Consider the following 14,041-nt stretch of genomic DNA (forward strand, 5'->3'; position numbering starts at 1 on the left):
TAAACCAAACTAAACTATTTGTCACAACATCTTCGGATATATAGCATATGACATTGAACGAATCAATTGGTTACTGAATCGACTGTACTCCATTTTCCTATATTTCAATACATCGATTCAAGAAAGGAACAGTTGCGCAAAATCATTTTTAATGAATAAGACTAGATGGGTCTGGGGCAATTATCCCGGAACCTTCCCTTTCCCCTGAACCTAATCCTAATAACACAAACACTAACCCTAACCTTAATCTTTATTTGACCTTCTCCCTAACCAGCGGGGGGGGGGGGGGGGGGGGGTTAATTGCCCTCAGGGGAATTGCCTTGATACGACTGGATCCTATAGTTTCATATTGAATCCAAAAGTGAACACTATTATCAAAAGCAATGAGAATTCAATCGAGAGTTCAATCTTTGGTGGAGTAAGTTTAATGTCGGTGTAGCAATATAATATAGGAGCAAAGTACGGTACTTCTTCTTAGTGGAGGAAATGTCAGTGAAACAGTTGACCAAAGAGCAGTGGTCACCGCTGGCTGGAGCACATATCTAGGAGCAAATGTCAAGGAGTGATATTGTGGAGCAAGCTGTGGAGCATTTTGTCGCAATTTTCTTTGTAGCGCGACAGCACTCGGCGGAATATTATTGGTGGTGTTGGGGGGGGGGGGGGGAGGGGGAAGCGGGGGACAATGTGCGTGCGGTTCCTCTTGTACTCGTGATTTGATTGGTTGAAGTGAGTGTCCCATTCTCCGCTTTGATTGTTGGGTCGCACCCCGCCTTGATAGCCCGGCCCTCGTATTATCGCTAGCTGGTTGCAATGCTCAATCCCGATCGTTGTATCCCACGCACGCGGAGCTAGTCGTTGTAGCAGGGATCCGGAGCGATCAACGAGCTCTCTCAGGATAAGGGTTTATCGGGCGGGTGCCTACTTGTAAAGCGTGCCTCGTACTGCTAGCTGTAGCGCATTCTAGCTCTCCGAAAAGTAGCACTAGGTGAGTGAGCTAACTGGGGGACTGTGAAGCCGAGAGAAGTCAGGGTGAGCTCTTTTTGTAATTTCTTTGGTTTTGTGACATATTATTTACGATGTGAACCCGTAAACCCTAGCTAAACCTTAAACAGGTCTTACGTAACCTGTCGCTAATGCAGTTTCTAGAGAGCGTAGTGAGTGGCACCATCATGATGTTGCCTCTTCCTGAGTCCTCGCCGCACATAACGGATAAGATTGTTTGGGATGAAAATGCCGATGGAGTGAGAAACCTTAGAGCCTTTCCAGAGACCGAATCGACGTAAATACAGTCAGTGTAATATGTTACTCTGTAAGTTTATACAATCTACTCTAGCAATGTGTATGATAAGCATCGCATCGCCTCCAGGTCTCGCCAGTCAAAGTCATGTGAGCCAGGTAGAAAAAGAAAATAAGAAAGAAAAAAAAAGAAAGAAAGATGGACCCCTCGACATGAACATCTTCTTTATTCTGTTGGACATATTATGTTAACAGGGCCGGCGCAGTGTTTTCAAAAGTGTGGGGGCCCACTTCCGGGTTTGTTTAGCTGACAAGCAAAAAAAAAAAAAAAAAAAAAAGGTCCTCAGCTCATCTCTCCCCGTCCACTTCTGGGTTTCTTCGGCTAACAAGCAAAAAAACAAAAAAAAAAAGGTCCTCAGCTCATTCTCTCCCCTCCCATTTCCGGGTGTTATTAAAAAAAAAAAAGGTCTTCAGAGAAAACTTAACCTTACCGCTGCCATACTTCAAGATCTCTATCTATTTCTATTTTAGTGCCACTTACGTACTTCAGGGTTGAAAAAAGTATGGGGGCCCAAAGTGATGACACCTTATGTATTCCTTTGTATGGTGCACAAAAAGTGTGGGGGCCCGAGCCCCACGGCCCCCACGGCTGCGCCGCCCCTGGTTAACCCACCAGACCTGTAGGCCCTAGTCGATATACTCGTACAGTTCATTTACTGATTTACTGTTGTCCAGTGTTGAAAAGCTTCCACAGTGAATTTTCTATTTGGTAGCATCTTATGGAAATGTTGCTGTGGAAAGAGTCGATGAAAGTCGGTCATGGTATTAAATTGATAATACAATCAACCCTTTTTAAACCCAAATGGCCAGTTTTCCGGCCGCGTTGAAGGAGTCTCATCAAGTACGGTATGCCACAGTGCCCCCACAAACTTCTTGCTCCAAAGTTATTCACAACAAGAATTTTCCAAGCTTGTTTTGCAGTAAGCATTGTCTTTTTTATTAGTAGATGTTCGAGGAATGCCTGCTTGCCACTAAATGATTGCCTATAAGGCTATGATGTTGATAACTTATCCTTGTTTTGTTTTGTTTTTTCTTTGCTCTACCCATGCTTATAGAAGCCCTGCCCTTGGAAGTGGAATAGTCTCTTAAAAGTTGTGCAGAAGACGACATTGCAACCATGAGCAAGCGAATGTTCAAGCAAAATTACAGTCAGCTCAGGAAACAATGCATGTCTTCTGGTAAGCTCTTCGAAGACCCCGAGTTTCCTGCGATTGATGAAAGCATATTTCCCTCTCAACCTCCGCCACGTCCATTTCAATGGCTCCGACCCAACGTAAGCCATTTTCTACAACTATTTATAGTTTTGATATCATTAGAATTAAAGAAGAGTATAGGAGCTCATGACTGAATGGTAAAATATGTGAAAGATGAATAATTACATACCAAAGTTTGAAGAGCCCACTGAGGCACTGTTAGCATGCATAGAGTTACTGATGTGTGTGCTTAGCTCAGTTAAATCACATTTTCTTGCCAATGGATGTAAGTTACAGGAGGTAGGCCTACATACATGTACGTCACGGGCGGATCCAGGAATTCCGTAAAGAGGGGGCATGTTTACAAGATTGAAGGGGGGGGGGGGCGCATGCACCCCTCCCTCCATTTTTTTTTCTTTTTTTCCCCTTTTTTTTTCAACAAAAAAAAAGGGGGGGCGTGCGCCCGGTGCAGTCCTCCCTTGATCTGCCACTGTACTTGAAATATTTTAAGATGAGAAACAAATTTTGACTGTCTTATATGTGTCATTGTAGCATTTTCAGTGACATACATGTATAATGATCTTGTTAAAGAAATTCACGTGTACCTGTTTGTACCTGCGAGTAATTGTTGTTTCTCCACTAGATCCTTCCTAAAGATTGCTTGGGTTTCTCATAGGTCCCAAGTACATGTATTTCCAGCTCTTCTGCTGAAGCATGGAATACCAATAACTTACTAGACTAAACATTTTTAAATCTTTTTAATTGAAAAGCATTTTTAGGGTGTTAGTTTATTTGTTGTGTGCATTGTTAAACTGTAATTCTTAACTTCTGCTTATATTTTGTATTGGCACTGAGCTGTATGTAAGACTGCATGACTCACTGTTACAGGTCCTTTGTACATATTGCATTTTTATTAGTGTTTGTTGTTAAATAAGATTGGTATTTCATCTAGACTCTCAGAAGCAATTATTGCAATCCTAATGCCATACATTCTCTCACAGCTTCAAATATAAAGTGCTGATACAATGTATCGAGCTACAGTGTATGTTGCCATATTCATAGTTGAAATGATAAGTGCTAACATGATGCAAGGTTAGTACAAATCATGTATGCAGAAGACAGGAAGTTAGCTTGTCAGTGACCTTTACAGAAATGATTACATACAGTATGTAAACCCTTCCTTTAGCAATAACAAATGGCTAATGTGCCCACCCATCCGGTGTGACAGAAGATCTGAATTGCTTTCATAAATTCATTACTAGGCAATGCAGCAAGGACACAGCCTTAAAGCTGATACTATGTAGCATGGAAGACGTCTGCTGACTGTTAATAGGTAACAAAATGGGTAGGATGAGTTTTAGTACGTAGTCAATCATTAACGGACATTATCAGCCTAATGCTGTTGGCAAAATGCAAAGAATTTCCTGACGCATTTGACTTAAAAGTGCAATTGTACAGGCCTACTCTTCAAGTGTTTTTTTTTTTTAATTTTTTTATAGCAAAATATAATCAGACAAACAGAAAGGTAGGACTTTCATGTATATCAGACACAAAATAAGAAAGGAAAGGAATTTTCAAGTTTTACTTGACATATTTTAGTCACCAGTGTTTAAAAGTACCTTTAAGATGATAATGGTCAACTCGAAAACCCTGCACTCGCTGTGAGGTTCTGCTGTCGTCTGTCATGTGGAACATTTAATCTCTTTCTCCCACAATGCTTCAGTCGTCATCTACAATGTACTCTGAAGCATGCTGTGCATGAAAGAACAGCAGAGTAAAAACCATGAAATGGCTTGAACACAAGGTCCATGAAATGATGAATATGGGAAGAGGAGACTTCAGCCTGAATAGCAATGATGATCTAGATATTTTATGGCAGTACTAATTTATGGCAATGTGGATCCTGATCAAACTGCTACTGAGAGATAGCATGTGACTAGGCATTTACAGTGGGTTTATTTGTCAAACAAACATGTCGTATTGCATATTTATCAGTCACTAATCTTTACTGTTGTTACAAATGGTTAGTGGGGCATGAACATGAATGCATGGGACACTCTGTATAAAACTTAAAGGGGAGTTTGAAATATACTTGTTTACACCCATTTGTTGTAGGCTGTCTGAAATTTTGAGTTTTCAAGTACCTTAGTGAAGATTTTTTATTGTTATTTTGTACATTGACCTCAACATAATAGATAATATGAATGTTCGTATGATTTCATCTTGTGTTTTCCAGATCAAGTATTGCTATGTAACAAAAATGTGTTAAAAAACAAACCTATCAAAGCACATTCTACACATGTATTTGACATTTATAGCTGGAGTACATGCTTGTAAAGGTCAAAGAATATTTTCAATTTTCACTCAGTAAGGTGCTCATAGTGGATGTTTAGTACACAGTAGTTTTACTAAAAGTGAGGCTTCTAATTTACATACCTGGTAATGCCTCCGCAGAGCCCGTTCTCAAATTTTTTGAACATGAATGGAAGTGTGGAAATGGACAGTGACAATGCAATAGGCCTAAATTTTCTTGCTTCTGAAATGAAAAATAGCATCAAGAAAGAGAATGGGAATAGAGTGAGTAAGCTTCCCAGGCAATCAGAATATTAAGTTCAGTATGTCAGGCAGTCTGTGAGTGAGGAAGCTGGTATGTCCTGTGGCAGTAAACCAGATAGGTCAGCGTGGTGCTGAACCTTGTATGTTATGATATTGATGACATTGAGCTAGCAGGAAGCGGGCAGGACATCGGAGGACATAATTCAGTGGGAAGTGTGAGGGGAGTGTGACAGCAGCATCAATGCAGGAAGATCAACACAGGATGTACAGTACTACCCTCTGACTTCTAAAAAGCCCTCTTAAACCTTGCAAGCAATCACCGGTGTGTCAGGATGTGGCGTAAACGAACAGTGTATTCAATTAGCTTCCATTATAAGATGGGTTCTGGAGTGTACCCAATGAAAACATTGATGAAACATCAATAAGGCCAAAAGTTACCCATTCCGCATGTAGGTAATGCAGGTCCTTTACGTTGAATGGTATTTCAGTGGGAGACTTCAGTTTGAAAGGCTCTTCCATTGAATCACCCCTGATGAATTTATGGGTGTGTTGTCGCGTGGCTGCTGTTTTACAAGTGTATGAGGTAATGTTAGCAAGAAAGGAAGCTGACATTGGGTTTGTGGTTGTGGTTCCATGAGAAATGATTCTCATTTGCTTCGATCACTTTTCAGTCTGAAAAGTATGGAAATTCATGGCTAATAGTGATGGGAAAATTTCCCATTGAATAACCCTGTGTTCAATGGATGAACAATGAGAATAGTCTACAATGTATACTGCATTCTTGAGCATTGCATACAGTTATAATTGTGATTTTTTGGGAGTTCCAACATTACCTACAGGTGTGTGATTCGTCTGCAGACTGCATCGCAATTTTTGACTATATACAACATTTTAATATTCTTTTTCAATTGTATAACAAGCGTTTTCCCAAAAACCTAATTCCTCTTTGTGTGAGTGGTGCCTAGGATGATTTCTCTGATCCAGACAAATATTTCTACCAGGCTTACGCCTACATGTTTGACACACCTACCAGGTGGAGGAGGGAATAGCATGTCCCCAAATTACATTTGACAACAGGGCACAAAGTTAGCTCAGCAGGCATTCTTGGCACGCAAGTACACACGGGCTGTAGTTCTGTTGCTGTCTGTACAAACTGCCGGCTGGAGTTGCAATTGAAAACCCAACATGAAACACACACAAAGTCTTATTCCAACCATCGCATCTTAAACAGTGTATTTTTCAAGAATCTTTATTCCATCAAATGTGTGAGTTTAGGCCTGCTTGGATTCAAATACAGTATAGTTTTTCTGAGCATGATTACACACCGTTTCCCATACTTACCTTTACTCTGGAGGCTTAAGTTTTGTTGACAAATTATGTTCTTAGAGACAGCATTTTTCATCAGACATATGAATGTATACAGACAAAGCTACTCTTTATATGACAATGCAGTGTTTCTATTTGATAGTCCATATAATGGAATAGCAAGACTGCAATGTCCATCACTCCAGACAATAGTGGCAAGCTATGTCTGCAATAACCTTTTCATACTAGGGGAAGTAGAGCAGAATTCCCCTGTCCATCCAAGTATGAATCTCTGGAGTGAATAAGATGTTGCAGATGGTGTTCAAGGGGAGTCTGCATTTCAAATTGCTATAAAGAGCAGTCTGCCTGTGACTACCTTGTGAGGCGTTTCAGAAGCAGAATAATAAATCTACTTCACTTTGTTGTGTAAAGAAGAAGCTGATTGAGAGGTGAAATATCAGCTATCTAGTACAGGAATTATGAGGTCATCGAGTGTTTAAAAATGGTTGAACTGCTTGGTTTATTTCATCATAAAAACTATTTACACTGTACTAATTTATTTGTGCATATATTTGCAAGTGCTCACGTATGAACACATTCTGAAATTATGTTTGTTAACAACAGTACAATGCACAGCTTCGAGCATTACAAATGTTAATTACATTCAACCTTCTGTAACCCACAGAGCATTATAACCGCATTTTTTTGAATTTATGATCTACAGAAATCAGTACATAGTTGAGACCAAAGTGAATTGTCATCATTTAACTGCTTTTCATCCAGCTTTGTTACTGTGAAAGGGGTAGCTTACATGGCAGGCTGTACAGTATTGTTTTTGTTTTTTTAAGTGAAACATGTACAATTTGTAGTTGTACGTATGTTTGCTAACAGGTACTTAAACTGCAGTAAGTCCCCATTGATCTGTATTTCAAATTTTTGTTCATCATAGAATCATACTCTCATAAGTAGAATCAGTTTGTGATCTCAAAGTAAGCAATTTCAGATGTTTTCATTTTGGTATGGTATGATATCCATTTCATGTTTGAATCGAGGATCCTTCAAACGAACAGTAAAAAAAAAAAGAAAAAAAAGTCATGCTTCAAGAAACTTGTGACTTAATATTAAAGGGAAAGTTGTTCAGTAGGCTGGTGTGCCAACAGCCACTCATGATTTTCAGTGAGATCTCTAACTCTTTCTCTCAGTTCAGAAACCAGAGAATTTTGTTGGCCTTTCTATACATAGGTTACCACCCGTGGCCGTAGGCAAAATAACATGAATTTTGATCTTCAGGGTAGCTGGCCAAGCCATTGTGTAGCTTGCATACTGCCTGTTTGAATGCGGGCTGCAGGGATAATCACACATTGTGAGGAAGAATAAAAAAGTCACAGCAAGCTTTTCTCTAGTAGGTTAACATGGCTACTATTTCTTTTGTTGTAGTATGAATAGGGAAGGAAAGCAGCGTATCCATCTGTCCAGGTAAGAACAGGGTTTTATATTATTCTTCCAGGCGCTGATTTTCCCTCAGGGAGCATGTCTGAATAGACCTGTAACTTCACTGTGAAAGGCTGCATGAATGACTAGTACAGTGTACATGGCTAATCTCGAACTTGTTAAACTACAACTATCTTTCTTTTCAGTTCTGTAGTCAATTATGTTTCTTCACAATATGGATCCTTTACATTTCTTTTAATAGCAATATTGAAGCATTTGTGTTACTCTCTCAAATCTTATTTGACAGTGAATGATTTGAAAAATGGGGCTAATCTAGTGAATTTAATTGATGTTTGTTTATTTTTTTCTCTTTCATGAAATGCATCCATTTGCAGGGAAAAAATTTGATACCAGAAATACTCTTTCATGAACATGAAAGTTCAGTCGTGCTTTTCAAACTTAACAATTTGAGATGCCTTTAGACTACGTCAACATTGAAGTTTTTGTCCTTTTAGTTCAGAACTTAAAGGACAAGTTCACCTTCATAAACATAAGGATTGAGAGAATGCAACAATATTAGTAGAACACATCAGTGAAAGTTTGAGGAAAATTGGACAATCGATGCAAAAGTTATGAATTTTTAAAATTTTTGTGTTGGAACCGCTGGATGAGGAGACTACTACAGCTTGTGAGTCATATGCGTACAACAGTATAAAGAAAATGTAAAGAAAATTCAACAAATTTTCACTTTTTTCGCATAATAATAGAGCACTTGACTTGCCTCTTTCTAAAGGCAGGGGGAATAATATTACCCATAACATTTGTCGGTAACGAGTCGGGGGAATGTGTACTTTTTTCAAAAGATGCCATTTTGTGAAATTCTCTTTATATTTTCCTTATATTGTTGTACGCATGTGACATCTAAGTTATTCACACACTGCAGTAGTCTTCTCATCCGGTGGTTACTGCACAAAAACTTCAAAAATTCATAACTTTTGAACGGATCGTCCGATTTTCCTCAAACTTTCAATGATGTGATCTACTAATATTGCTACATTCTCTCAATCCTTATGTTTATGAAGGTGAACTTGTCCTTTAATCTAAGTCTACATTCAGTGTGTTGTCAGTCATAGTCCTGTGGATCAAGTATTAGTAGTAGGCACGACAGCATACAGGATTCAACTTCAGCTAGTAAACAATGGTTATTTGAGTACCAGAAACTTGACGCAGTCCCGTTGCATAAAACTTTTTTAGCAACCTTAAAAAATTCAGGTTGGGATTTGCCCAACCTGAATTTTTTAGGGTTGCTAACCTAAGAACATAAAATCCGTTGCATAAAAACTCTGGTTGGGAGCTTCCAACCGGAATTTTGTGATTTCAACCGGAAAAAAAATCCGGTTGGAGTTTTATGCAACGGGCCCCGTGTTAACACTGTCATTTCAAAAAAAAAAATTTTCACCCTTGATACCCCTGCCTCTTCCGAATGATTCTGCCTCTCTCTTCATACACATTCATATCATGATTCAATGTATTGCAATGTATTTCCATGTAATTGCAAGCCACAATGTTTTGTGTGGCAGAAACAGCTTATTTTGTGACCCTGAAATAACACATTTAACATGCCCCACCAATAATGAAAGCGTCCACAGGTAATTTGGCAAATATTTTCATTGCAAATCATTTTAGGGGGCCTCAGAGTTGGCATTCACAAATCGAAATTGGGGCTCTAAAAGAAAAACAGAGGGTATATTCAGAAATCTACTCAGTGTTAGAAAAAGGGAAATAACCAAACTGTTATTCTATAGAAACTAGTGTATAATTGGCTTCTTTGTCAATATAGCCTGAATTCACCAACTGCTGCCTTGCCTGTTGTGGTGAGAATAAAGAGGGAGATATTGCAATGAGTCACACCAGTCAGGTAAAGCACGGAGCTTTACAGACACAGCTGTTGTTTTTTCTTTTCTTTTTGAGAAGCGGAGCAGAATTAATGATTTACTTTAGTCTGCTCTTTCAGAAGCCTGTGTACACACAATCCATTTATTATCTTGCTTTGAGGCCCAAGTGCACTCTTCTTCAATTTGCAAACAGGGTAGATCATGTGGGCGTGTTTGGGAAGTTTGGCACGATGTTTCCAATGGTTATTTCTCAATGAAGAAAAGGACAGGATTCTTCCTGTGTTTATCCTGGGTCTTTGCCTGGGGAAGTGATTCAGTGAAATTAAGGAGAGTCACAATTAAACCACAGAAATAACGTGGAATTTTTGCTATTTTATGTCACGCGGATCTCGGTCTTGAAGAATAAAAGGGAGCATGCCTCCCACTTCTCCGATATGTGCAGACTAAGCCATTTATGTACTTCCAATGTGTGCTCTTTTTAATCTTAAAATTTGTGAGGATAACATTTTTGTCAGATTTAGTGAAATTGGCATCATGTTTCTCTTATGTGGATGCCATGACAGATGAAAAGCAATGCACAGTCTCTCTTCAAAGAAAAACTTATGCTGCTCTGAACTACCACTTGCGGCAAAGTTCATAAAATCAGGGAGGTGGACTTCACTTCCCTAATAAAATCATCACTGTTCAAAGCAAGGAGGTAGCCTACAAGGCAAGCTCCATTACCTCCTTGGTTCAAAGCTAGTGTATGGCATCCCATTAAACAACACAGCTGCTTACACTAATATATGTGACCGTGCACCTCAAAACGAACAAAGTCGCACACACTGATTTTGCGTGAGGACTGAAAATAAGTGAAATGGGTCAACCTAGTCGAACTTGACCTTTTTCATATTTTCTGAAAGAGCGGGTCTTCTTTTACATTATGCTAAAATTTGGTATCAGAAAACGGGCAGGAAAGTGTGTATTTTTAGCAGTTTATCTCGAACATTTTTGGTAGAATAGTGTGATTGGGTGTGTCTTTAGAATCCCTTTTTCATTTTTGAAAAACCTTGTCCACACTCTTCACTTTCAACTCTAATAACTTTTGAAAGGATAATGCTACTGCTTTGAAAGTTGGCATTATGGACAGAATGTGTTAATGAGGCATGCCTAATTTCAGTTTAATTTGATAATCCCTTCATTGTTGTTACTCTGGTGGTTTACTTCCTGTTTTTTTGTCCCATTCATCGCACAGCCAGCACGGTTTGGTAAAGATTAAGCACTTGAATAGACACTGTACTTCAGAGCCTCTTTTCTCAGTTCACACTTTTCCTGAGTTTGTGCTTTCTTTCCAATATTTAGATAGGTTAGAAGAGTCCATTTGATTTGAGTTATACATCATTTTAAAGCTTAAAGTCTGCTCTTTCAAAATATGGTCTTAACTAAAAATTCATGTCTGGTGACTTTTTGTTTGTTTTGAGGTGCAGGGTCATATATAAAAACTGAAAACAGCCAAGTTGTGTTAACCATTTAAACAACACAGCTGCTAGCACTAACACATCAAAACTGAGGTATATAAACTATCAGTGCAAAAGGCAAAAACGCACCTAATAGGCATCAATAACAACATTACAGATGTATGTCATTTGATTATTGATGATGCCTTTCCCATCTCAGCTGCTATCAGATATGACCAGTGAGCACTATATAAATCATGGCAGAGTAATGGGGAAAGATATGATTGCATACAGATTGACTGCGGTCTGACACCGTAGGAGCAAGTATGAATACTCTGCATTGCATGCCTGCTCCATAGGCATGTCTGTGCCATACTCCTATTGGCTGGCCCCTGGTTCCTGATGATGAGCATATGCAGTGGATGACATCATAATGCGAGTACAAAACATATGTACCGGTAGTCTGTTTGTGTGCACGCGAAGGAGTCGAGGAGCTTATCCACCTCCCTGACCGCACCCAGCAATCCCATTGCCGAACGCCTCCGGGCAGTAGACCAGAAATTTTGATATGAAATGGGTCATCTGGGAAAGAGAGTACAGCAGACAAAGTTTTGTGTGGGGAGGGTTTGATGTGACCCTTATAGTGTGTGGTACTGGTGGTAAGGAGAGAATTCCATTTGATGTAGAATTCACACGTCTGTCAGGGCTGCAAGCTCAGGAGGGCTGGGCTCTGCTCGCTGTACTCATAATTAGCCTTGTTAGACTGCAGCTTAATGAGAGATGGATGGCCTAATCACCTTCATCTGCATGTGCTCTCTATTAGCCTGTCCCTCAAGACCAGAGTGTAATGCTAGGAAGCTGCCATTATTTTTTCTTTAAATTCTGCTTATTCTTTCAAGGTAACTTCTAGTAAGATCATAATGGTAAGGGAGACATAGAAAGTGAGGTTGAGATTATGACGCCAAAAAAGGCTTATTTTGATACAGTGTAAGTGGATTACTGACTTTCTTTTAGGGGAGAAGCAGAGACAATATTCAATATTTCCACACTTTTGGAACTAAATAATCTCTTAAAATTATGAGTGAGAAGAAATATCATTATCAGTGTGTTCATGGAGTGATGATGGATGTTTTGTCTCCCTCAGGAATGTCAATTCTGGGCGTATATCTGCTTTGTAATTAACGGACTACAGTTTATATCTTTATTGATTTGCACAAAGTGATTTGGACTCTTCATGTTGACTCATAATGTAAGCTTATGTGCTTGAGTAATGCTTTTATTTTTCACTCTGAATAATGCCTATCAGTAGATTTATTTGAGGGGATGTTTGGGAGTACTTAGTTTAAGCAATATATAGCATTTTTAAAGGGAAAGTCCACTCCATGTTGAAGTTTATATCAATAGATATTGAAATCAAACAAAAAGGAGAGAGTCATGAAATTCTTAAGTGCTTTTTGTGTTTTCATTCAAAGTCTGATCACGTGTGAAGTACATGAGGTGATTCTTGTAACCTCCCAAGTGTAACCATAACAATGATATATATTTTTTGGAAGTTAAAATTGCTAAGCCATTGCCAAAACTCATACTGTAATATAAAAATTAACTGGATGTTTATTAAACAGAGATAGCATTTCATTCTGTGCTTGTTTGTAATTCTAACCACTCAATGAAAATATGTTATACATTGTTCACTTCATGACTTTTGTATTGGGTAGGATTTGATTTTAATGAGACCTGCATTGCACGCTTTGATGGATTTTACTGTAAAACATGATGATTCACAGCATGAAATTTTTGCGAATTGGAGCCGACAGCCTTTTTTTGTGGCATGAAATTTTCGCAAACTGCCACTGGCATTCAATGCATATAGTGTAGACAAGAACTTTCGTGTGCATTCTAATTTCGCGAATCTTGGTGCTCGCAAATTCGCGAAGTTAAGATGCACGCGAACATTCCTTGTTTTACAAGTATTTGAATTTTCAAGGTCAGCTTTGAACATGGGGCTGAGCTGTCACAACTTATTTTAGCTAGGTAAAAATCATTAATTACACTCCTGAGTACCATTAAATTTCACTGTTGTTACATAGTCAGGGATTTACATTGAATATATCTGATACATACATGTAGTGGTCTCCCCATTCCTCATACCCAATTTCTGTAAAATCCTCCCCCCCCCCCCATACAGCAGCATCAATCAAAGCTCATGAAAAAGATATGGACAATCAAAACTTTAAGTTGCTTTCATGGGAAGTCAACAGGGGTTTGTCATTGATGGTTATTATGCTGTAGATCATACATTGTACACCATGTAGGCCTAATCTGTAGTTTCCAAACCTCGACACGATAATGGGCTGTAGTTGGCAGTTTACCTTTGTTATTATTGTTGTTAAACATTGAGGAAAATGTCAATGATTGTTTTTGATTTCTGACTGTGTAAAAATATACTACCATAAAATTGTTTGTCACACGAATAAATGATAGGCAATTCATCAGTTATGACAGGCATGTTCTGTCAGCAACCCTGGTACTGTGCTGCCATAAGAAAAAAAAAACACCCCACCTCATACCTCTCACCTTTGTGTCAATTATGTACTTATATCCCAGGTCAGTGCATCACCCCTATTCCTTTGCTGTGTTCCAATTGACAACAGATTGAGCACTACAGCTGTAGTCAGGAGGGCCACATGTGTACAGTAATCTGATTTCAGCAGTTTTTCTGTTTAATGCTTTCTTACGTCGTTAATACTTGCAGATGCTGATGATCAATAGAAATTTAAAGTGACCATTTATCAAGACATGCAAACCAGAAAGGAAGCATTTCTTTGGCTTTGAAAGTGCTAGATTGCATGCTATTTTCACCTTGTCTTCCTCATAAAAAAGAACCATTTTATTGCATAGGGCAAGAGAGAATTATGCTGTAGTAGCTTTC

The 14,041-nt window shown here is 38.9% G+C and overlaps 1 protein-coding gene across 3 annotated transcripts in view; it reads left to right on the forward strand.

Moving 5' to 3' along the window:
• The first annotated feature begins 818 nt into the window (after positions 1–818).
• The window catches only part of LOC139730691 (calpain-9-like), a 70,109-nt gene continuing 56,886 nt past the window's right edge, over positions 819–14,041 (forward strand). For 2 of the 3 annotated variants that reach the window (XM_071641558.1, XM_071641560.1), the window contains exons 1-2: positions 819–1,029; positions 2,352–2,569. In XM_071641558.1, coding sequence (XP_071497659.1) covers positions 2,414–2,569 — 156 coding nt within the window. In that variant the 5' untranslated portion in view covers positions 819–1,029; positions 2,352–2,413. The remainder of the gene's footprint in view (positions 1,030–2,351; positions 2,570–14,041) is intronic. The other variant, XM_071641559.1, reaches the window with a different exon arrangement.

The sequence above is a fragment of the Diadema antillarum genome, unplaced genomic scaffold, assembly GCF_040938485.1.
Source record: "Diadema antillarum isolate AM-2024a unplaced genomic scaffold, OU_Dant_1.0 seq00000326_RagTag, whole genome shotgun sequence".
Taxonomy (NCBI): domain Eukaryota; kingdom Metazoa; phylum Echinodermata; class Echinoidea; order Diadematoida; family Diadematidae; genus Diadema; species Diadema antillarum.